This window comes from Mirounga leonina, unplaced genomic scaffold (genome assembly GCF_011800145.1).
Source record: "Mirounga leonina isolate KUSES-001 unplaced genomic scaffold, KU_Mleo_1.0 Mir_201, whole genome shotgun sequence".
NCBI classification, from domain to species: Eukaryota; Metazoa; Chordata; class Mammalia; order Carnivora; family Phocidae; genus Mirounga; species Mirounga leonina.
In genome coordinates, this window is record NW_023270504.1 from 4104005 (window position 1) to 4129417 (window position 25413).

Here is a 25413-nt window from a genome sequence, read left to right on the forward strand (position 1 = left end):
CCCTCTGCCTCTCTCCCTCTCAAATAAATAAATAAAATCTTAAAAAAAAAGAAAAAAGGGCGCCTGGGTGGCTCAGTTGGTTAAGCGACTGCCTTCGGCTCAGGTCATGATCCTGGAGTCACTGGATGGAGTCCCGCATCGGGCTCCCTGCTCGGCAGGGAGTCTGCTTCTCCCTCTGACCCTCCCCCCTCTCATGTGCTCTCTCTCATTCTCTCTCTCTCTCAAATAAATAAATAAAATCTTTAAAAAAAAAGAAAAAGAAAAAAAGAAAAGGACCTTTATGTTAGTTACTGTTTTTATAATATAACTTCACTCATCATTGCCATTTTCGTTTCCAGAAAACAGACTAAGTAGTTAACTGAAAGTCACATATTGCTTAGTTTATATTTTATAAACTAAATATTTAGATTCTATATTTATGCTCCAGAAACAGAACAGCTAAGATTCTCCATGTTATAAGGATATTGAACCCTCTTTATTACAGAAGACACTTTGTATGCTGAAAGGAATTTCTTTCATTCCATTTTATTTTCTGCAGCCTTTTTTAGAGAGAAGGAAGAGTCAATCCCAGGTTTTGACTTTGGTGAGTCCTGGTATCATTTTTTTTTAAAGATTTTATTTATTTGAGAAAGAGAGAGCGCGCACGAGTTGGGAGGTGGGTAGAGGGAGAGGGAGATGTAGACTCCCCGATGAGCAGGGAGCCCAACGCAGGGCTTGATCCCAGGACCCTGAGATCATGACCCAAGCTGAAGTCAGACACCCAACTGACTGAGCCACTCAGGTGCCCCAAGTTTTGTTATCATTAATTGACAGAAGGAATAGAGGAAGAAGAGAGTCTGGGAGACATATATATAAGGAGTTCAAGTTAGAATACATTGAGTTTTAACAGCTTGTGGTAAAGATTTCCCATAGGCACTTGAAAATGTTGTCCTGGATGATTAGATTAGGGATACATATTTGGAAGTCATTAATATAGGTGATAGTATGAGCTGTGGAGAATAGTATGGAAAGGAAGAAAAAATGAGCAAAGATAGAACCCAGTGGAACACAAAATATGGGGAGCAGCAGAAGAGAAACCCATGGAGGTAAGTTCCCTTAATAACTGCCCAGTCCATAGGAATTGGTAGAGAAGAGAGAATACCAACTTGGATATGAGCAACTGAACTTTCCAATCCCAAATCTTTTTTGGGATCTCAGCAGTCATTGCTGCTACTACTATGCTGGTCTTGTGGAGTACAGCTTTCTCTTTACTGCACTGGTCTCTCATTTCTTACACCTGAAAACTGTAAGATGTCACAAAATACTTAGTAAAGATGATAGAAGAAAATCATAAATGGAAGTGACATAACCAGTTTAGGAAAATATCTGTGTGACTGCTCTCATTGCTCATAGAATCAGTTTACCCTTTAGGGCCCTTTACAGAGTTATGTTCTTTCCCAGGTAGGGGGTTGCCTCCTTGCTGAGGTAAAGATCTGCTTCTACACGACAGAAATTTCTTTTTTCCCCAACAGTGAGGAGGGTTGTTAGGCACATCTGGACTGCTTGCAGTCTAGGCTCAAGGGAATGAGAGAGAAGAGTTTCTTCATATCAGTCTAAGTTTGATCTTTCATGGTTTCTTATCACGTCATGAGGTGTTTTTTCCCAAGCTGATTAATAATGGCAGTGTCCACCTCCTTCAAGTGAGACAGTACCCTTTACTTACGTTAGTTTGTGGACCTACACAGTAACCATCTCAGAATATATTTGTCCAGAAAGACTCTTGCAATATTGATTGAAATGAAAGAACTTAGATTGGTGTCACAGAACACAGGGAGCAAGGAGAGTCAAGTGTCACATGCTATAGAAAGCCCAAGTAGAGTGAGAGCTGAAAATGGTGTTTAGATTTTTAAATTTGAAAGTTGGGGCGCCTGGGTGGCTCAGTTGGCTAAGCGTCTGCCTTCGGCTCAGGTCATGATCCCAGGGTCCTGGGATCGAGCCCCACATCGGGCTCCTGACTCAGCGGGGAGTCTGCTGCTGCTTCTCCCTCTGCCTCTCCCACTGCTCATGCTCTCTCTCTCTCTGTATCTCTGTGTCTCAAATGAATAAATAAAATCTTTAAAAAAAAAAAAGATATATCAACATACCACAATATATGGATTTTAGTTGGGTCCTCATTCAAACTGTTAAAGAAAATAATGACATTATGATAAATTGGTAATTTGAATAATGGTTGAATCTTTGATATTAGGAAATTATTTTTTAGGTATCATAATGGTATTGTGGTTGTCTTATAAAAGGAGGGGAGTGAGTCATTATCTTTTAGAGAGACACATTGAAACATTTACTTTCTGTCCTCTGAAGCTATGCTTACACTTACTAAACTTATCATTAATAACCTCTTTTGTTATTGAAACATTTACTTTCTGTCCTCTGAAGCTATGCTTGCACTTACTAAACTTACCATTAATAACCTCTTTTGGCATTAGTGGCTTTAAAACTTTTTATATGGAGAATTTTGAACACATACAGAAGTAGATAGAGTAGTACAGTGAATCTTCATATACCCATTATCCAGCTTCAAAAATTATCAATTCATTGTTCTACCCCCTACCCCCATACTATTTTTTAAGCAAATCCCAGATGTCATATGATTTTATTTAAAATATTTCAGTATATATCTCTAAAAAGTAAAGCCTCATTGTTCTTATATTACCCTGAAACAATTCTCAAACCTCCCAAATTTTAAATAATTCTTTAATTTTATTAGCTTTTTATTTAATTTTGAATTCCCACTTAAGAAATTTATAGTTTACATCTAAATAAACAAACATGACAATTCTCTGTATAAACAGAGTTATACAATACATTTTATAGTCTCAAAGTGACAATGTAAAATGCATAGAGTTACTAATTGTGAAAAGAGGGACTGCATAGCGTGCTCTGTGAAAATTGTGAATTTAGCCAAAAGTAAAGTAAGGTAACATGAAATTTGTCAAGTTGATAAATCTCTTTGTAAAGATATTTGGAATGTAATGGGAAAGCTTTTTAAAAAAAAATAACGTATGGGAGGGGCACCTGTGTGGCTCAGTGGATTAAGCATCTGCCTTCAGCTCAGGACATGATTCCAGAGTCCTGGGATGGAGTGCCACATCTGGCTCTCTGCTCGGTGGGGAGCCTGCTTCTCCCTCTCCCTCTGCCTGCTGCTCTTCCTGCTTGTGCTTGCTCTCTCTGTCAAATAAATAAATAAAATCTTAAAAAAAGAGATATGGGAGTGGAAACTATTCTTTTTTTTTTTTTTTTAAAGATTTTATTTATTTATCTGAGACAGAGAGAATGAGAGAGACAGAGAGCACATGAGAGGGGGGAGGGTCAGAGGGAGAAGCAGGCTCCCTGCGGAGCAGGGAGCCTGATGCGGGACTCGATCCCGGGACTCCAGGATCATGACCTGAGCGGAAGGCAGTCGCTTAACCAACTGAGCCACCCAGGCGCCCCTGGGAGTGGAAACTATTCTAAGGCCTTTTATAAAGCTCTTTAGTTGAGACAACTTGAATCATAGAGTTTGTGAGAAATTGCATAATGAAGGTACAGTGTAGGCAAGAAAATGAGGTAAAGTGAATAACTGCCCAAGTAATATTTACTTTGAGTGTTCTGGAAAACCAGTGAAAAGAGACTTTCTAGGGGTAAGAAATATTTTTTCTTTAAAATAATCTCCTATTAATAAAACATATAAATTTTTAGTATTTGAAAGATTTCAAACCATCCAAAATAAAAAATTCTGAGAAATAGAAGAATTTCACAGAAATATGTACTTAGTTCTTGTCTCCTCCTTCTGGGATGGATGAGATACATGCAGTCTTTCCACATGTGGGCAGCGTAGGGTAAAGTTTTTTGTGTTTGACAGTTGAACCTATTTTGCAACTACATTTGTACACAGAACTTATAAAATCAGCAGATATTAAATATCTAAAATATACTTGGCATCTATTCTCCAAAGATCTTAACAAAAATCCTGAAAACTGTATCTCCCATTGCCCTTCTAGGTTGAGAATTGAGGAATATGTAGAGATAGGCTGGTAGAGTGGAGGGGAAAGGCAAAGTCATAATATGAGGCAACTACTGAAAATATTTTTTTAGAAGGAACAAATACTTTACAAAATATTGTTATAAAGAGGTTTAAAAATTTATTTATAAACTAATATTAGCAACCTTACTTTATTTCTGAATGTTTAGGTAGAAAGTAAAAAATAGGCTAACCTCTGAGGGCCCCTAGAAACAATGACACCCCAGTAGAAATGAGCACACCTGGCACTCAGATCTTCATTTCTAAAACCATTCTCCAATTAAAGGATTGAGGGATCCTTGGAGAAATGGTTGATTCTAGAAATGGGGCAGGAAATATGTAAGATGAACCTAGAGCATCTTATAGTGCTGGAAAGTAAGGAAGTGCTAAATACAAAAACAATACATAGATAGGGGTATGTCAAAGGGGCACAAGAGCCAAATGAAAGAGTTCCCAGCTGTTAAAAGTGGAATGATTTGAGCAAAAAAATAAAAGTATATTGGATTATGACCTAAAATACAAAATATCCATAAGTTCATAATGATGTAAATAAATTGTTAAATAACATAGTAAATGGGGGAAGAGAATCAAATCTTCCTTGCAGAAGAATTCCAAATAATTTATGTAGATACTCTACCCCAGCTCTACTTTTTTAAGTGTGGGCTGGGTGTAGTGATTTCCTTTTAAAAATTATAGTATGGAAAAGGGGAGAAAAAGAGGAACTTTACAGTGGAGAAACCTGACAAACACTAGCTCACCCAGGTGATCAAGGTGAACATCAACAGTGAAAAGTCATGTTGATAGTACGTAGCTTGATATGATGTGATAAAAATGGCACTTTACCTCTGTGATCTTCCCCCAAGCCCATAACCCCAGCCTAATCCTTAGAAAAAAATCAGACAAATCTCATTTGAGGGACTTTCTATAAAATACCTGACCAGTACTCTTTAAAACTGTCAATGTCCTCTTTTTTGTGGCACCTCAGAGGTGGTAGGCTGCTTTAGGATGAAGCTACTGGCTGCCAGAAACTTATTGAAGTGGACATTGAATGCAACTTCATACCTTTTATGAGAAACATATGGCCACAGAAGTTGCTACTGATGCTCTGGGTGAAGAATTGGAAGGGTTATGTGGTCCACATCACTGGTGGTGATGACAAACAAGGCTTCCCATGAAACAGGATGTCTCGATCCATGGCCATGTCCACTGCTGCTGAGTAAGGAGCATTCCTGCTACAGACCAAGGAGGATAGAGAAAGAAAGGCACAAATCTGTTCGGGGTTGCATTGTGGATGCCAGTCTCAGTGTTCTCAACTTGGTCACTGTAAAAAAAAAAGGGGGGGGGAGAAGGATATTTCTGGACTCACTGATACTACTGTACCTTGTCACCTGGCACCCAAAAGAGCTAGCAGAATCTGCAGACTTTTCTAAAGAAGATGATGTCTACCAGTATATTGTGAGAAAGTCCCTAAACAAAGAAGGAAAGAAACCTAGAACCAAAGCACCCAAGATTGAGTGTCTTGTTACTCCACATGTCCTCCAACACAAACGTCAGCATATCGCTCTGAAGAAACAGTGTACTAAGAAAAATAAGGAAGAGGCTGCAGAATATGCTAAACTTTTAGCCAAGAGAATGTAGGAGGCCTAAGAAAAATGCCAGGAACAGATGGCCAAGAGAAGGAGGCTGTCCTCTCTGAGAGCTTTTACCTCTAAGTGAGTCCAGTCAAAAATGAGATTTTCTAAGAGTAAGAAATAAATAAGGTCAGACATCAGAAAACAAAACCAAAAACTGTCAGTGTCTTCTAAAACAAGGAAAGTCAGAGAAACTGTCACGGCCAAGAAGAGCTTAGGGAGACATCATGGCTAAATGTAATGTGGTATTTTGGATGGGATTCTGGAACGAAAAAAGGACCTGAAGTAAAAACTCAGGAAATCTGGGCGCCTGGTTGGCTGGCTCAGTTGGTTAGGCGACTGCCTTCGGCTCAGGTCATGATCCTGGAGTCCTGGGATCGAGTCCTGCATCGGGCTCCTTGCTCGGCAGGGAGTCTGCTTCTCCCTCTGACCCTCCTCCCTCTCATGCTCTCTGTCTCTCATTCTCTCTCTCTCAAATAAATAAATAAAATTTAAAAAAAAATTGTTATATAAAAAAAAACCTCAGGAAATCTGACTAAAGTATATACTTTAGTTAATAATAATGTATAAATACTGTTTCATTAATTGTAACAGATGTACCATTCTTTTTTTGTTTTGTTTTAAGTAGGCTCCACACTGAGTGTGGAGCCCAACCTGGGGCTTGAACTCATGACTGTGAGATCAAGACCTGAGCTGAGATCAAAAGTCAGACACTTAACTGGCTGAGCCACCCAGGCACCCCACAAATGTACTGTTCTAATGTGATATGTTACTAATAGGGAAAACTGCTTGGTGGGGATATAGAAACACTCCGTACTATCTTCCCAATTTTTCTGTAGGTCTTAAAAACATTCTAAAAACTAAAGTTTACTTTTAAAAAAAGTTAGTTATGAAATCTAAGATTCAAAGCAAAGAATAATAAAATTCTGATCAAGTGATACCACAGTAGACAGACATATAATAATAATATTTTTATGTTCTTTTCTTTGAAATAAGATAGATATCAGATTTCAATTTACAAGTAACACAAATTGAAAAAGAAATAAAATGTTCTAAAGAAATTGGGCTAATTTTGTTTATTTTTTTTAAAAGATTTTATTTATTTATTTGACAGAGAGAGACAGCGAGAGAGGGAACACAAGCAGGAGGAGTGGGAGAGGGAGAAACAGGTTTCCCGCCGAGCAGGGAGCCCAATGCGGGGCTCGATCCCAGGACCCTGGGATCATGACCTGAGCAGAAGGCAGACGCTTAACGACTGAGCCACCCAGGCACCCGGGCTAATTCTGTTTCTTAAATTACGTTTCAGTTTTTATAGTTTATAAAGTGTAGTAATATAAAATTTTAAAATAAATCATTTTCGCAGGTACCAATGCTTTAAGTAAGTCTTACAAACTCTGGAATAAATAATTCAGACCAAAGAGTACAATTTCCATTCATTTGTCCATTTATTTAACAAATTTTATTGAACATGTGTAAGAATGTAAGGATGAAGAATATGTTGAAGAGCTTAAAATTTAAAGGAGGAGATAGAATTTAACAGTTTTAATATAATAAGGTAAGTGGATAGCAATATGTATAGTAATTATTAGAACACAGTTCCAAAAACTTGACAGTACTATTTCCTTTTTTAAAAATGCAGAGGGGAGAGCATTATATTCACACACACATGTGTGCTGACCAAGAAAAGAAGTGCTTTGTCCTAAACTTTACCATCAAGGAATATTTTTATTTTAACACATCAGCTAATATTTAGTACAATGTTTCTACAACAGTGGTTCATTTAAAAATTAAGCTTATGGAATTTTAAGATGTCGGGCCATAAAAATTATCTGTTCTTACTTGTAGATTTTAAGTTGTGTTATGGAAGAAACTCCTCACTTTCCCTGTACATGTCAAGAAAGGTTTCCCAAATGAAGTTTCTCCTAAGAAGAATCTTAAAGACCTGTAGGAGCCTAGCAGGCAGACAAGGAGGGAGGTGTATAGTAGGCAGAATTCTAAAAATGTCCCCCCAAGATTCCTGTCTCCTGTTTAGTCAAACCAATCTAGGTACTGCTGTGAAGGAGATTCATAGATGTAATTAAAGTTACTAATTAGCTGATCATGAAATAGAGTAGCTTGGATTATCCAGTTTCCCCAATTGTAATCACATGAATCCCTAGGAGAGAAACTCAGATTTGGCAGAAAGGCACTCAGAGGATTCCAAGGATGAGGAGGGTTCATTGTGCTGTTGCTGATTCTGAGATGTAAGGGCCCCATGGAGGGACCAGAGAGAGGCCTTAGGTGCAAAGGGCAGCCCTGCTGACAGCTAGCAAGGGAATAGGGACCTTAGCCCTCTAACTGCAGGGAACTGAATTCTGCTAACAACCCGGGTGAACTTGGAAGGGATTCTTCCCCACAGCCTCCAGAAAGGACGGAAGCACTAACAACAGGATGATTTCAATACCGTGAGACCTGGAACAAAGGAGCCAGCAGAGCCACTTTATGCCCAGACTTCTGACCCACAGAAACTATGAGATAATAAATGTGGGTGTTGTTTTAAAGTTGCCAAGTTTGTCAGAATTTATCAAGGGAATAGTAGAAAACTATTATTTCTTTAAAAAAAAGTTGGGGGGGGCACCTGTGTGGTGCATTTGGTTGAACATCCAACTCTTGGTTTTGGGTCAGGTCATGATCTTGGGGTCATGAGATCAAGCCTCATGTCAGCTCCACGCTCAGCTTGGGATTTTCTCTCCCTCTTACCCCTCCCACTTGTGTGCTCACACACGTGCTCTCTCTCCCTCTCGCTCTCAAATAAACAAATCTTTAAAAAAGAAAAAACTATTATTTTTATTTAGGGAGAAAGACATTCCAGATAGAGGAAGCCTTGCAAAGACCCATAGAGCACGGTACTTAAAAGGGAACTACAAGTCATCTGGCGTGGCTCAAGTACAGGGTGTATAGGGAGTAGGGGAGCCTCAGAAACTGAAGCTGGAAATGCAGGGCTAGGTCATAGTGTGGTCCTCAAGTGTTGTTTAAGGAGTCTGGACTCTAGGTGATGGGGGACTAAATTTATAAGATTGGTATCTTAGTTCACTTTGATTTCCTGAGGAGATAAGATTAATTCCTTTACCTCTTCAGATTTTTGCTCAGACATCACTTTCTCAATGAGGCACCCACTCTGACCTCCCTATATAATATTGCAACCTATGCCCTGTACTGCTGGCCTTCCTCTATTCTTATTTTTTAACTTTCCATTGCACTTTTTATCTTCCAGCATATTATATAATTTATATTTATTATTTGTCTCCTCCGAGGTAAACGCTATGAAAGGCAAGGATTTTTTGCCTTTTTGTTCCACTGTTTGTTCCAGTTATTTATTGTTGCATAGCAAACTACCTCAAAATTATCAGGTTAAAACACAGTCATTTATTTAGCTCACAGTTCTGCAATTTGGGCAGAGTGTGGTGAGACTAATTTGTCTCTGCTTAGTTGACATCATATGAGTGGTTTGACAGGGGTCCAGAGGACCAACTTTTCAGGTGGCTCACTCCCTGGCTGGCAGGCTATACTGCTTACTATAGGCTGGGATCTCAGTCCAGCCTGTGGGCTAGAACCCTCAGTTTCTGTCCTTATGGGCTTCTCCAGAGGCTGCATGGGCTTTCTGACAGCACTGTAGCTATGCTCTAAGGACCTGTGTTCCAGGAGAGCAAGGTGGAAATGCATGGCACTTTCTATGACAGCCATGGAAGCCATAGCCTCACTTCTGCTATATTCTTTCATTTGAGGCAGTCAGTCACAAGGCCCTTCCAGGTTTAAGGACTGGGGACAGGGACTCTACTTTCTGATGGAGTTTCAAAAGCTCATGTAGGACAGGAGATACTGTTGTGGCTATTTTTGAAGAATGCAATCTGCTATTCTGTTATATCTCTAGAGCCTAGAATAGTGCCTTGGCTCATAGAGCTTCAAAAATACTTGAGTGAAAGAAAAAGAGAGGGACAGAGAGAAAAGGGACAATGAGATATGAATTAGAAGGGGAATTTATTTTTTATTTTTTTTTAAGATTTTATTTATTTATTTGACAGAGAGAGACTCAGTGAGAGAGGGAACACAAGCAGGGGGAGTGGGAGAGGGAGAAGCAGGCTTCCCGTGGAGCAGGGAGCCCAATGCAGGGCTCGATCCCAGGACCCTGGGATCATGACCCGAGCCGAAGGCAGATGCTCAACGGCTGAGCCACCCAGGCGCCCCTAGAAGGGGAGTTTAAGGTACAGTGTATGGCAGGGAAACAAGTTAGGAAGCTGTAGCAATATTCTGAGTCTGGCTTGAGGCTCAGTTAACAGTGTAGCAGTGAAAAGAGAAAGGAAAGGCTGATTTGGAGGGATATTAAGGAGGTGTAAATTGCAAAATTTAGTGACTATTTGAATATGGAAGGAAAGGAGATGGATTCAGATGAGGGAAGGGGAGAAATCTAGAATCTAAAATCTAGAAATCTAGCATGACTCCTAATCAGTCAGTCAGTCAAATGTCCTGGCTAAGTACCAGATAATACTCTGAGCGCTAGAGTGAAAACAGTAAATATGAATCCCTTTTGATAGGATTACTTTTAGTGTTAACCCTTCTTTAAAAAAACAAGCAAACAAACCAACCCAGGGCTTGAGATCATCTTGAGGGTTTTCTTCTATGTCTGATGGAGAGAGGAAGGCAGACTTTGTTTTTCCTATAAGGAAGAGAAAAATTCTCTCCCATCCCATTTTTATCCTTGGTTTTTTGTTTTCTGTCAATTTTGAAAACTTTGGAAAGTGGTTAAAATGGTTTTTTTGCCCCCTACCAAGGTGACTTGACTTTTTTCTTAACTTTCTAAAATATGCTAGACAGTAGCTCTGGGAATCACAGCCTCTTGTAGAACTGAGAAGTTCTCGTCATCTAACAGGTCACATTGTCTTCCTCCTGGGATACGTGGACCATAATTTTATAGGTGTGTGCTTTCCCCCAATACCATTTTAAGAACTGAAGTCCTGAATGTTCTAGCTAACACTCAGCATATTAGGGGAGGGCCTTTAGGGCCTTTGGATAAAAGTGCATACTGATGAAGAGACTCAGAGGCCACTTTTGCTTAGCAACAGTTATATCAGCTGCAAAAAACTTCAGGTGATTGTTGGACTAATAATGCTTTTGTTTGATTCTTATAGGAAGATTTTCTTTCTCGGTAAATCTTATTAACATTTTTTGCCCTATTTTGCTCATATTAAAATAATTTCATAGACCAGAGGTAGGGGAGCATTAGTAAAACACATGTATCCTTTTTCCTATCTTGTAGTTTATATCTTTTCTCTAGAGAACTTTGTTGATTTCTTATAGAGGTTTTTTGCTTTATTTTGTTGAAGAGAGTAAGAGGAAGAAAGTGGTATTCTTGTATATGTTCCTTGGTATCCCTGTGTAAACTGAACTGAGTTACTTGTTTTTGACTACGTATAATTTTATTTATTTATTTATTTATTTGTTTGTTTGTTTTTTGGTGAGAGTATTGGCAGCAAAAAGTAATGAACAGAAATGAAGGGAAAAGTCTGTGTTAACTCTGAGCAAATAACTGCTTCTTTGAGTCATACAACAGAACTGTTTCAGTTTGAATCATCTTAGAAATCTAGCCCTATAGTGTTATTTGTCAGCTATAAATATTTTAATGGCAGTTGCCTTTCTTTTGTTCCTGAAGGCAAAGGGTAGCTCTCTTGATGTCATTTTAGCAGAGAATATTCCTTTAGCAATAAGGAAGATTCATTTTATACTTTATAACATGCAGCATCAAATACTAACATTAATATGCTTTCCCAGAAATACATTGCATAAATGATCCTCATACAAGATAGAGCTGTAATAATACTAATGTGTTATTATGTAATCTGTATTTTATGTATGAGGAAAACTTTGCTCAAAGAAAGTGTGGTTTGCCCTAGGCTACTAGAACCCAGAATATTCAACTAGAACTAGAACCTTGTTTTCTTGGTTATGCTTATTATTTGAAAATCACTGTTATATTTTCCAAAATAATAAAAATAATTTACTAAGCACTGATAAACGCATGGTACTTATTATTTACCTAAAAATTATGGACCTTTCCTCTTAGAGGGTTTTATAATATCAGTTACAATACTTCAATGACTTTTTAAAGTTTTTTTCTTCTTTCGTATTTTATCAGAAAAGGGATAGGATGTAAAGCATGGCTTAGAAGCAAAGTGCTTTGTTTATTCCTCATTATCAGAGGACTATAGATCTTGAATCCATTGCTAAGGTTATTTTTGCAAGTAAATAATCTGCTACTGTGTTCTGTGCTTGGTGGTAGAATGCACAGTGCCTAATAAGAATTTGGGTTTTTTTTTAAGATTTTATTTATTTATTTGACAGAGAGAGACTCAGTGAGAGAGGGAACACAAGCAGGGGGAGTGGGAGAGGGAGAAGCAGGGTTCCCGCCGAGCAGGGAGCCCAATGCAAGGCTCGATCCCAGGACCCTGGGATCATGACCTGAGCCGAAGGCAGACGCTTAACGACTGAGCCACCCAGGCGCCCCGTGCCTAATAAGAATTTGTCTGGTCTCTGTCCCAGTCTTGGCACAGAACTTCTAGATCCCTGGTAATTTCTTAAGTAATAGGAGTGTTATCCTAATGAAGTAAAGATGAGCTCCTCTTAGATAGCTTCGGGGTAGGGGCTGGTTACCAGAGGGCTTGAGCCAACTGGGCCTCTAGGGAAGGGAGGAGGTTAGAGATTTGAGTTCAGTCATATGGCTAATCATCAAATCAGTCCTGTGTACGTAGTGAAGCCCATTAAAAACTCTAGATACCAGGGGCGCTTGGGTGGTGCAGTCAGCTAAGCCTCCGACTTTCAGTTTTGGCTCAGGTCATGATCTCGGGTCGGGAGATGGAGCCCTGAGTTGGGCTCTGCACTGACTGCTTGGGACTCTTTCTCTCCCTCTCTCCTCCCCCCACAAAATAAATAAATAAATCTAAAAAAAAAACCCTCCAGATACCAAAGGTTAGTGGAGCTTCTTGGTTGATAAACACATTGTATGTGTGTGTGATGGTGGCAAGTAACATACCCTGATTCCACAGGACAGAACATGAAAGCACTGCATTCCCTCCCAGACCTCACCCTTTGTGTGTCTTCATTTGTCTGGTCCTTCAGATTTGTAGCTCTTGTTTTTTTTGTTTTGTTTTTTTAAGATTTTATTTATTTATTTGACAGAGAGAGACACAGCGAGAGAGGGCATACAAGCAGGGGGAGTGGGAGAGGGAGAAGCAGGCTTCCCGCGGAGCAGGGAGCCCGATGTGGGACTCGATCCCAGGACCCTGGGATCATGACCTGAGCCGAAGGCAGACACTTAATGACTGAGCCACCCAAGTGCCCTGATTTGTAGCTCTTGTAATAAAACTGCAATCACAAGTAATAGTGCTTTCCTGAGTTCCATGAGTTTTCTACTGAATTATCAAACCTGATAGTTATGGAAACTGCCAGATGTATAGCCAGTATGTCAGAAGGGCTGGTGGGCTGGTGACCTCTGAAGTCAGGGCAGTCCTATTGGGGTCCGTGCCTTTTAACAAGTGATGTCTGTGCCAACTCCAGGTGATTAGTGACAGAATTAAATGGAGGTACCAGGTTGAAACAGAATAACTGTGCTGTATACTCTTGGTTTCCAGTGAATAAACTTCAGTAATTAAAAGTGTATTTTAGTGTTAGCTAAACAGAGTATGGCTCTTTAATTTTGATGTGATCAAGAATGAAATATACTGTGAATTTCTTAGAAATTCAAAGTTTACTAGATTGATGTTGGTGTACTTTTATTAATATCTTAAGACAAACTTTTAAGATTACCAGGGTTCATGGTTTTTTTATTGATGATTATTCCTCAGTAGGATCTATGAATTTTCAGAGATCCCAGCTTCTTTTGCTTGATTCCCTTTATGACTAGCAAGATTGCTGACTGGATATAGAAGTTGTGTTTTTAGAAAGTCTAACAGGCCCATCATGGGTTAAAACCTATAGCATTAATTAGTAACTAGTAGTGGGTATATGGCTTCTTCTATGAAGGGTAGAGAACATCCATAAAAAATGGGCAAATTCTGTCCCATATTTAAAGAACTGCATTTATTATGTATAGGAGCACAGTAAAAAGCAATCTAGAAAGTTACCAAGGAAGAGAATGCACAATATAGTCAGGGACTACAAACATAGCAGCAGACTCTGTATTTTAACATATTTCAGATGCTTTATGGGAGTTAAATTTTTTTTAGCCCAGTCCTTCTAGAACTACCCCTTTGCACTGTGGTATATTAGGTAAAAATACCTGTCACATTTCTTTTTTTAGTTATACATTATATTTTTAAATGTGCTATAAAGTGGGCTTTGAAATCCAAATTTGATCTAATGGTCATTCACATTATAGCTTTGCATGAAGCAGATGGACTTATTTCACTGGAAATTCTCTGAAATATTTAGACCATGGGTAATCTGGAGGCAAGGATAAAACAATTGAATACCTAAATTTACTAAAAAGACTTTTGCTTATGTATAATTCTCTGTGTAAGTTCACCTGGAATAGCTTTCATATTTTTTCCTTTTTTTCTTTTTCTCGGTAAAACCAGAAACAGGAGCTATATTAAGTAATTGAACTATTGGTAAATATTCCTAGTGATACCTTAAATGCACCCAAGAGTTTCTACCTTAATCAGGGCAAAATAGCCTTTAGATGAAAGCTAGGCAGAATTGTTAGACCAGTTAATGGATTAGTTTCCTCTCTTTTGTATCTCATTTTTGTGAGAGTGATATTCATTGTCAGTTGTAAAGTCCATACTTGCTTTTTTCCAAATGGGGAGATTTTTGTGTCATGGCCTAATACTTCTCTAATCTGCTACTTCTGTACTCTAATGAGTAGTTATTCCTGTAAACTAGAAAGGTAAAAAATGAGTGAGGTCTGCTTCTCGAGTTCTTCCTTGCTAGTCCCAGTCGTAACAATTATTTGCCTCCCAGAAGTGTGCAGTATCCTGGAGGGGAGTATACTGACTTGTGTGCCCACTGGGGCACCCTCAGCCAGTGACCTTGCACACTGCATGGGTGTATGTGGGGGAGCTCTTCAAAGGTCTGTTTTGAGCCATCTATCCCTGATGATAAATGTCAGTATACCACCTGGCTGTCTGGAAAGATCCAAATAACCTCCTCGGTGATTGCAGGATTTATAATGGATCAGATAGTTCCTTTTTTCCTTCAGTCCAGGAGTTCCATAGGCTACCTTCCCCAGCTCTTTGGTTTTTCTCTTGTTGTTTTGTGAAGGGAGAGTGTACAAAGTTTCTGCAAACCTTGATTGGGATACAGAACTCTCAGTATCTGTGGGCCAATAGCCCCCTCAGCGTAGAAGTTTTGCCTTTGTCCTGAGATCATTCAGACTTTCAAGGTATAGATAGGAAGATTCCCTGGTGATTAGGACCCTACATTATCATTATTTAACTCTTTAAAGAGAAGACTGGATATCTAAAAGTTGTAGACATCTGGGTAACCTATTCAGAAGTTTTTATACTCTTCAAAGCTGCAGTTACAGAGGTCTAGTGTGAATTTCCTAACAGTCTGTGTCCTTAACTGTGGTAAAATTTCCTCCAAGAGTTGACACTTCCTAGTTAATAGCACATAAAGGGATAGTTGATTAAATGGAATCTTAGTACAGAGCATACTTCAGCTCCTGTTTGCATAGAATGATTTCTTAAAAGGTAGGTTACTTACAAGATTGGATATAATACTATTTTGTCCTTATCTTACATATTGGAATGCTTTTTAAAACACAGACTTGCTTTTTAGAGGAGTTTTAGATTTTAGAAAAATTGAGAAGATAATAGGGTTCCCATATACCTCATACCCCCCCCATCCACACAGTTTTTCCTATCATTAACATCTTACAGTAGTATATTTGTTACAGTTAACAAATCAATTGATACATAATTGTTAACTAAAGTCTGTATATATCCTATTCAGATTTCCTTAGTGTTTACTTAAAGTCCTTTTTTCTCTTGGTGGATCTCATCCAATATACCACATTATATTCAGTTATCATGTCTCCTTAGGCACCTCTTGGCTGTGAGTGCTTCTCAGACTTCCCTTGTTTTTGATGTCCTTGATAGTTGGCAAGTATTCATCAGGTATATTATAGATTGCTTCTCTTGGGATTTGTCTGATGTTTTTGTCCAGATTAGAGTAGAGCTATGGGATCCTATGGTAAGACTGTGCTTAGCTTTGTTAAGAAATTGCCAAGCTGGGGGGCGCCTGGGTGGCTCAGTCGTTAGGCGTCTGCCTTCAGCTCAGGTCATGATGGTCCTGGGATCGAGCCCCGCATCAGGCTCCCTCCTCTGCGGGGGGCCTGCTTCTCCCTCTTCCACTCCCCCTCCTTGTGTTCCCTCTCTTGCTGTGTCTCTTTCTCTGTCAAATAAGTAGAATCTTAAAAAAAAAAAAAAAAAAAGGAATTGCCAAGCTGTCTTCCAAAGTGGCTGTACCAATTTGGATTCCCACCAACAGTGAATGAGAGTTACTGTTACTTCCTGTACTTGTCAGCATTTGGTATAGTCCGTTTTTTGGACTTCAGCCATTCTGATAGGTGTGCAGAAGTTGGAATGTAATTTTTAAAGTTGGTCATTTTGTCTTATATTTTATCTGACTATGGAAACATTAGCTTTCTCCTGATACTTCTCTTCAAATCAGCATTGAGAAGAATATATGTGCTTTTTTCCCATATGAATAACTGTTACAAATGTTTAAATAGTATTTTTCTTACATTAAAATACAATTACCTATTCTCTGTGCTTTCTTATTACTAATAGCTTATAAGCTATATACTGTTGGTGTTAAGCTACATTCCATTGATGTTAATGTCTCATGTTTATTGCTTTTGTTTAATTTGTTATTCTCATTTTCCATTCTTCAAAGTCATTTTGCTTTTGTGTTTGTTTGTGTTTCTTTGTTTATAAAGTTTTTTGTTTCTGTTACATTATGTAGTTTTGTACCAATGGCTAGAAGCAGATCGTCATGGCAAGAGCCAAGATACTGCAAATACGACTTCAGGTAAAAATAAAAATAAAAGTAAAAATAAAAATTAAGGTGTTAGAAATCATTATTTTAATTCACCCCAAGCCCATCATAATTGGGGTTTGGTTTTTTTTTTTCTGTTTTTTCTTGGGCAAAAATAGGTATTATATTGTATTTCTGTTCTCTCATCTGCATCTTAATTTTTGTAAAGATCTCATTTGCTTCAAGCCTTGAAAAAATTATTCACTGATCTTAAGCTCTCTTGGCAGATATATGCTATTTTTTTTTAGAAGGAAAGGCTGAATTGCAGCTTAAATTTAGTAGCAGTTTACTTGGCAGTATTACTTGGAATTAAGTTTATATGCATTTGTAGTGGGGGATATTAATATTTGCACAAGTTTATAATCCTTGTTCATTTCAGGATAGTGTTTAAAAGGTGGAATTTAAGTTAAGAATGCATATGTATCATTTCTATTGCCTGGGAACCCCAATTCTTAGACTAATTCATTTCTCCTGCTAAGTCCTCGCAGTAAATTCCAAGTTAGAAGTTCATTTATAACATGGGTTCAAAATGAGAAGATTAGGTTGTTCCCCCCACTGCCCATCTCCAAAAGTCATCTTCAGGATTCTCTTCTTTGGCTGGTAATAGTAGTGATAACTACATCCACTCATGTCTAAATCCTTAACAATGTTATCAGAATTTCTACATGGTTGGTTGTTCCCTTAATTTACTTCAAAATGGTATTTGCCAAGACAGCTATGTATACAGCAATGACCTTTCCTATTGCCCCCCCCCCTTTTTGGCAGTCTAGTAGCTGGTGGTGGTGGTGGCAGTGGTGGTGGTGGTTCTGTTTTTCTTTTCGTAGATTTGTGTCTCTGTTTCATTGAGTGTTTTCATTTTTTTGTTTTTGTGAAATTTTTTCTCTCTGAAAAAGGTGGTTTTCCTTCTCTGTCTTCTGGGTGATTCCATTGTGCTTCAAGAGGGTGTGGTGCTCCTTAGTTAACAGAACAATTATATTGAAAATGGCACTGTCATGGCTTTTCTGATTTATCCTCTGTCCCATTAATAACTGGATATATGAATGAAGATAGTGTTACTTTTTTAACCAGACTCAGGCAGGAATTCATTAAAAGGTAAGTGTTGCAAGGAGTTATATCTTGCATTATGTGCTGTTTCTTCTGCCCCCACAGTGTTTCACATTTTATTTACACTTACAAAAATAAACATTTCTGGTATATGTTGGTGGGTGAAGGAGAGGCATTCTTGGTTGCTGTATATTATCTGAGGATATCCTGTTCCTGTCAGTAGCAGAGTTAGCAGCATAGATCTTTAGAACCAAGAGGGAATTTTTGTTTTGTGTTTTCTGTGACTTAAAGTGAAGTGAAAAGTAGTCTTTTTTATTTTTTAAGATTTTATTCATTTGAGAGAGAGAGCAAGAGCAAGAGAGATCACAGAGGGAGAGGGAGAGGGAAAAGCAGACTTGCCCGCCGCTGAGCAGAGAGCCAAATGCAGGGCTCGATCCCAGGACCCTGACATCATGACCTGAGCTGAAGGCAGATGCTGAACCAGCTGAGCCACCCAAGTGCCCCTAGTCATCGTCTTCTTTTTTTTTTTTTTTTTAAAGATTTTATTTATTTATTCATGAGAGACAGAGAGAGAGAGACAGAGGGAGAAGCAGGCTCCCAAGGAGCAGAGAGCCCAATGCGGGACTCGATCCCAGGACCCTGGGATCATGACCTGAGCCGAAGGCAGACGTTTAACCATCTGAGCCACCCAGGCGCCCTCGTCTTCTTTTTTTTTTTAATGAAGAAGTGAATAATCTAAAAGTTCTTAGTGCTTGCATGAGAATCTAGTATCAGCTTAAAGAATGTCATTTGCCCTTCCTGAAGTCAGGTATCCTGAACCCTGACTCTTTTCTTCAGGCACACTGACTCCTGGACAGTTCCACATTTTTCCATTGACTTTGTAAGCACACTCTAGAGGCATGTTGCAGAAATTCATAAACCGTCCTCAGGGATGCTTTTGACAGTTCTTCTTCTAGAAATGAAAGCTCTCTACCCCATCTCTTAGAAGGTAGATATATAGAGTAGAAAACTAGAGGTGAAACATTTGCCTAGATAAGTAAGAGGAATCCAAAGGAAAATGATCATTAACCAGGGCTTAAATGAGAAACAATACAGTTTCTGCAGCAAATCTATTTAATAAACTATGTGCCTTTATTCAGAAAAGCTTCTGTATATTTTATATTGCAGTTTCCAACAAGATTTTAGAGTGTAACTTTTCCCTCCTTTTGTGATATGTTAAGTTTTGCACTAAAAGGTGTTTTAGTATCCATCTTTTCATATTTTTACCAAAAATGGAAACTGAGTCTAACTAAATGCCCAATTATGATTTATAAATTACTTGGTATTTTTACTTGTACAAATACTGGTAAGTAGCATTTATCTTTTGATATAATAGTTTGTGTTTTACACAAACTATTCTTCAGTCTCAACTTTTTGACATTGAGAATTTAAGAGCCATCCACATTAACATATTTTATGGAACTAAGGCATTTGTGGGAAACAGGTCTCATGGGAATTAATTTGGTCAAAGAGATAAAGAACTGAGCTGACAGCTATAATTGAAGTTTATTTATATATAATAATCGAAGTATAGCCTGACTTTATTTTTCCTGAATTTTGACAGGTGATGAGTTTGGCTTGGAATAGCTTGTTTCTTTTCATAGGTTTAGTGTGTCTACTAGACAACTCAGTAATGATGTTTCTAATTCTGTTAATTCTGTTACTTGTAAAAGCCTGGATGCAGTCACATTTGTCAGATTTCTGTGGCAGCTCAAGCAAAATTGCCTCCTTTGAGTGCGGCAGCATTGTGTCTGTCCATGTACAAAATCTTAGGATCAGAAGTATGATGCAGGATGCTAAATTCGGGATGTTTTGTTAATAAATTAGATGTTTCCAAGTAGATTTTTTTTTATCACCACATATTGAAATGAGGACAATAATTAGGTTACAGCAAAGATTATTTGAGTAGATCTTGATTTTTAGTATAGTTGTCTGCCCAAGGTGTTGAAATTCAGATTCTGAAGTTTTATTTATTTATTTTTAAGATTTTATTTATTTATTTGACAAAGAGAGAGACAGCGAGAGAGGGAACACAAGCAGGGGGAGTGGGAGAGGGAGAAGCAGGCTCTCCACCGAGCAGGGAGCCCGATGCGGGGCTCGATCCCAGGACTCTGGGACCATCACCCGAGCCAAAGGCAGACGCTTAACAAGTGAGCCACCCAGGCGCCTCAGATTCTGAAGTTTTAAATGCAGATCTTTTATTAACAGTTTCTTTTCAGTAACCTTTCATTAACAGTTCCATTGAGAATTTTACAACTCAGACTGTTAGAGGTAGAAATTGAATCAGATTTCAACATTATCTGTCAATATATCTATAAAATAAAAATAAAACTACATGCTTTCGAAAAAATTCTAAATATCAACTAATTATTAATTATTTGTTATAGGTGAAAATTTTGATCAGAGTCCTCTGAGAAGAACATTCAAATCCAAAGTGCTGGCCCACTATCCTGAGAATATAGAATGGAACCCTTTCGATCAAGATGCAGTGAACATGGTATGTAGTTTTTTTTAATCTTTAGCCTTCTTTTTATTTCGTTAAAATGACAGTGTCTACGTTATTTCATTTGATGTTTTAAATAAGCAATTCTTTAAGATAGATAATATTGTCCTCATTTTATAGACGTGGAAATGAAGCTCAGAGAAGTTAAGTTACTTTCCTACAGTCCCCAGGGCAGATAAATGTATATAACAGACCTTCAAAGCCCATTTTCTTTGTTTTTTATGTTTTTATTTAAATTCCAATTAGTTAACATACAGTGTAATATTAGTTTCAAGTGTACAATATAGTGATTCAGTACTTACATACATCCCAGTGCTTATCACAAGTGCACTGCACTCCTTAATCCTCATTACCTATTTCACCCACCTCCCCTCTGGTAACCATCAGTTGGCTCTTTGTAGTTAAGAGTCTGTTTCTTGGCTTTCTCTCTTTTTTTCCCCTATGCTCGTTTATTTTGTTTCTTAAATTCCACATATGAGTGAAATCATATGGTATTTGTCTTTCTCTCTGACTGATTTATTTCACTTAGCATAATACTATCTAGCTCCATCCAAGTTGTTGCAGATGGCAAGATCTCATTCTTTTTTATGGCTGAGTAATACTCCATTTTGTATATATACCGCCTCTTCTTTATCCATTTGTCACATGATGAACACATGGGCTGTTTCCATTATCTGGCTATTGTAGATAGTGCTGCTATGAACATCCAGGTGCATGTTGGGTCTGTAGAGCGTTCATCTTTAAACCAGGGATCAGCTTCCTTAATCTTTGTTACTTTCTTTCCTCTTGCCTCTGGGATTATTTTATGTAAGCAACCAAAGTCTCCTATGAAGAATAAACACATAGGCTTGTGTTTTAATGGTTAAGCACCACATAGCATTTTGGTTATTGCTGCCAATCTAAAAGGAATTGCTGGCTTTCCTTGAAAATCTCTGAAAAGCATCCCATTAAACTAGTCTGCATTTGGGTCATAGATTTACTGCCCTTAATTTCCTCTGATTTATTAGTAAGTACATGTGTATAAAGCTATAATTTATCCCCACCTAGAGGTATAAAGCTTTCCTCTTGCCTTTAGCAAAATCCCACTCCCAGCGAGTCATCACCTTCTATAATATCAGTCATTTCTTTAACAAGCAACAGTGGTGCTTTGAAAAAGGGTCATTAATCTCATACAGAAATTAAATACTCCAAAGCAATGAACTTTTTAATAAAAAAAAAAATTCCATGAGTGCCATGCAAATGTAATAGAAAATAAATAATGACAGGTGAAATTGTTTCTGAATTAATTGCTTTTTATGTCTCTTTGGGTTACTGATTGAGATATCTTCATGAAAAAAAGGGGTAGGGGAGAGTATCATAAAACAAAACAATACAACAGTCATATACCCAGAACTGACATATTTCAACATTGATGAATTTGCTTCAGATCGGTGCTTTTTCTCTTAAATGAAGCAAAGCATTGCAAATGGAGCTGAAGGTCTCCTGCCTCCTCCTCCCCCATTTCAGATCTCTTTGAGGTAATCTGCATTTTGGTATCCATGACTATTTATATAAGGTTCTGGTCAGTAGGTCTTACCCTTAAGAATGTAGTGAACCTAGGGATTGTTAGGAAGAAAATATGATCAATACCTTTTTAAGCAGCTTATATGAAATATAAAGATTCTGTATTGTATATTCTAAATGAAACATCTGATATATGATTAAATTTTAAGTAACTAAAAGAGTCATAACTGTGGGACGCCTGGGTGGCTCAGTCGTTAAGCATCTGCCTTCGGCTCACGTCATGATCCCAGGGTCCTGGGATCGAGTCCCACATCGCTTCTCCCTCTGCCTGCCTCTGTCCCTCTCTGTCTCTGATAAATAAATAAAATCTTAAAAGTCATAACTGTTATAAAGCTTTTTATAATCTATAAAGCTCTAAGTTTACAGTTTACTATTTGATCACAAAAAAGGGTAGGGTGGAATGATGAGCAAAGAGTAAAGGGTAAAGGGTTGACTAAAGAAAACCTATTCAGATGCCCATCTTGTAAGATTTGAAGGAAAAAGAGCTAAATATACTTTTTACGGACTCAGCAAGTTCTTGAATTTGAGACAGATAACCCTTAGTTAGATTAATAGGTTTGACATTAGAATGAAAGTAAGCCCTCATTTTCATCCAAGTTTAAGTTCCTGTCTCACAGTAGAACCGTAGGAATGGGGCTCTAATCCAGCCATTACCAGGGAAGCCCACTGGTTTTCTTAACTTTGGAGCTAGAATATTTTATGGGCATCTCAAACTTAACATGTCCAAAACTGAATTCACAGTCTTCCCACTAGCCTTGGTCAGTGAATGGTACAGCCATCCATGTAGTTGCCTAAGCTGAAAATCTGGCATTATCCTTGAAAGTTCTCACTTTCTTACCCTCTCCCATGTGCAATCAGTTATCTGTCTACTTCTCTCTGTTTCTATACACCCAGACCTTAGTCCAAACTCCCAAACTCTCTTACTTGGACTTCTCCTTTCCATTCTTCACACTAAAGCTTCTGCTTCTGCGGCCACTTCTCTTGGGAGGATTCTTCCACTTGTCCTTCCCCTGGTGAATTCTTACCCTTCAGGTTTCATTTTAAACACAATTTTTTCAGAGACGCCATCCCTGACCACCCTTCCAACATTCAGTCAGGTCCCTTCAGGTTCTCTTAGGACCTTTTAGCACCTTGTACCTTTTTGTAGCACCTATCACAGTTGGAATTAAATAATTGATTATGTAGCTAGTTATCAGCTCTATGTCTCCTGCTGTAATGTAAACACCGTGAAGACAGGTACACTCTCGCTTATTCATTGCTATATCCCTAGTTTTACACGCAGTAGAGGCTGAAGTCATTGAATAAACAAAGGAATGTTTGCTTACTTACAATACTTCCCTTCCCTGTCTTTGTCTAGTCAGGTATTACCTCCCCTGCAAAATCATCTTAAGCAGAAGTAGTTAGGTGCTCTCTCTCCTCTATTTCTATAATGTCTTGAACATACTCTGCAGCAGCACTGATCGCATTATTTTGTAACCATTAGTTTGTGTGTTTGTCTTTTTTACCAGACTGTGAACTCCCCGAAGAGATTATTTTCATATTCGTCTTTTGAATTACCAAGATCTAATGTAATATATGACATAAAATAAATATTTATTAAAGGAAAAAGAAGGGAGAGAGGGAATGAAGGTAGGAGAAAGGAGGGGCAAACAGACCAACTCTGAATAATTTATCTTTTATTTGTATAATAAGAGAGGGCATGGAAGTCACAGAACTATAGAAGATGGGAAAAGGAATTGTTAAAATTCTAGCCAAACCACCTGAAATAGTCCAGAGGGATAATAAGGACATGTAGTTGCTCAAGGAGGGGGTACACAGCACTGTGAGCTTACTTTGGCTAAAGTAATCTGATTACCAGTAGCAATCTGGTAAACAATGACAGCCCTAAATGTTTAGTTGTTTTATTGTGGGAGAGTGGGTTGGAGAGGGGCTGTTGTTAATAAAAGGCATTATTAGGGATAACAAGAGATTGTTGAATGCCCTAATGAACAAATCTTGTTTTATGTCTCAGGTTTTCTGAAAAATAAACCTGACAATTCATACAAGAATTCTCACTTTTAAAAATGAAAAGGCAGTAGCATTTTCCAAGTCATGGTTCCCAGATTAGAAATGCAATTCTTACTTTTTTTGATTCGTAGGAAGAGAATTTAAGAATTCTTAACATCTGTTATCTGTAGCATAGAAAGTCATTCTTTACTTTGAGCACAACTTTTGGCAAGCTTTTCCTGTAAATGTTTGAATGCATGCTCAAGAAAGCTACAAAACCTTAAGGGAATATTTGGCAGCTGTGCAAAAACAGTTGGAGCTGTAATTTTGTGGTTTATGATGTCAGGAAAGCCTATCAATTAAATTAAATCTTTATTTTGACTTTGGAGGTCACTACGTTTCTGTATTATAGTACATGTAAAAAGAGAACTATAGACTTAATCAGGAGAGGAGCTAATCTGGTCCTATACCCCTAGCTGTTGTTTTGTTTGTTTTCTTGTTCATTTGTTTGTTTATTCATTCAACAAATACATATATGGCATGCACTATCCCAAATAAATTTGAGCATAGCCTGGAGCAAGAGGGATTCAAATCTTCCTTCCTACAATCTTTATTTACTGTAGTAGATGTGTCAGATGAGTTTTTATTCATAAATCAGCAGAGGATCTCCTCTTGTTGTTAAAGAAAGCAGTTTTAATGTGAAGACCTAACTATGAAAAGGTCCTGCCATGGCCTTTCCTTACACAACTGTTCCCAAGATGCGGAATAAACAAATTTTCCTCTAACAAAGTCAGGTATTTGTGTGTGTTTACCTAACTCTGTGTCTTATTCTACTCAAATATACATAGTAATTTAATTCTTTTCAACATATATAAAAATAATTATGTAAAGCTACCTTTGTAATTTCTAGGTCTCTCATGTGATATGAAATATAAAGACATTTTCACTGACCTAATAATACTAAACTACATGGTTTTTGCTTTTTGCTTTTTATATTTATTATCAGTCACCTTTTATGGCCCCAAATAGTATATTGTTCTGTGTGTGGTACTCTTATACGTTTATAGTCCTAGAAATATAGCACTCTAGATTTACAATCTAGAGATCCAAACCAAATAGAGAAACTAGTAGTGTGTGTCAGTATACAATGTACATTTGTATGCAGCAGTCCAAGACTTTAATTTCTTCCCCATATACTAAAGACTTTCTAGAGGAAAAGTGACATTTTAATGGCATTTATAGGATGAAAACAGTATTTTTTATGGAATGATAAAGGAAGGTTCTTTAAGATAGTATTTATGTGGAAACTTAAAGAAAGTAAGGGAGTGTTTCCATTATTTATTGCTGTATAACAAACCACCCCAGTACTATTTAAGTGGCTTAAAACATGGGTTGTGGGTTAGCAATTTTTTTTTTTTTTCCATAAAAGGCCAGATAGTAAATAGTTGAGGCATTGTAGGCCATACAGTTTCTGTCAGTTACTCATCTCTGCTGTTGTAGTGCAAAAGTAGACACAGACAATGCTTAAATGGATGAGC

General features: G+C 37.9%; 1 protein-coding gene across 5 annotated transcripts in view; it reads left to right on the forward strand.

Moving 5' to 3' along the window:
- Positions 1-25413, forward strand: part of DENND5B (DENN domain containing 5B) — a 191558-nt gene that overhangs the window by 59096 nt on the left and 107049 nt on the right. For 3 of the 5 annotated variants that reach the window (XM_035027958.1, XM_035027961.1, XM_035027962.1), the window contains exons 2-3: positions 16669-16734; positions 20211-20320. In XM_035027958.1, the coding sequence (XP_034883849.1) occupies positions 16669-16734; positions 20211-20320 (176 nt within the window). Of the gene's footprint in view, positions 1-15587; positions 15819-16668; positions 16735-20210; positions 20321-25413 lie in introns of those variants that run through there. The other 2 variants (XM_035027960.1, XM_035027959.1) reach the window with 2 other exon arrangements.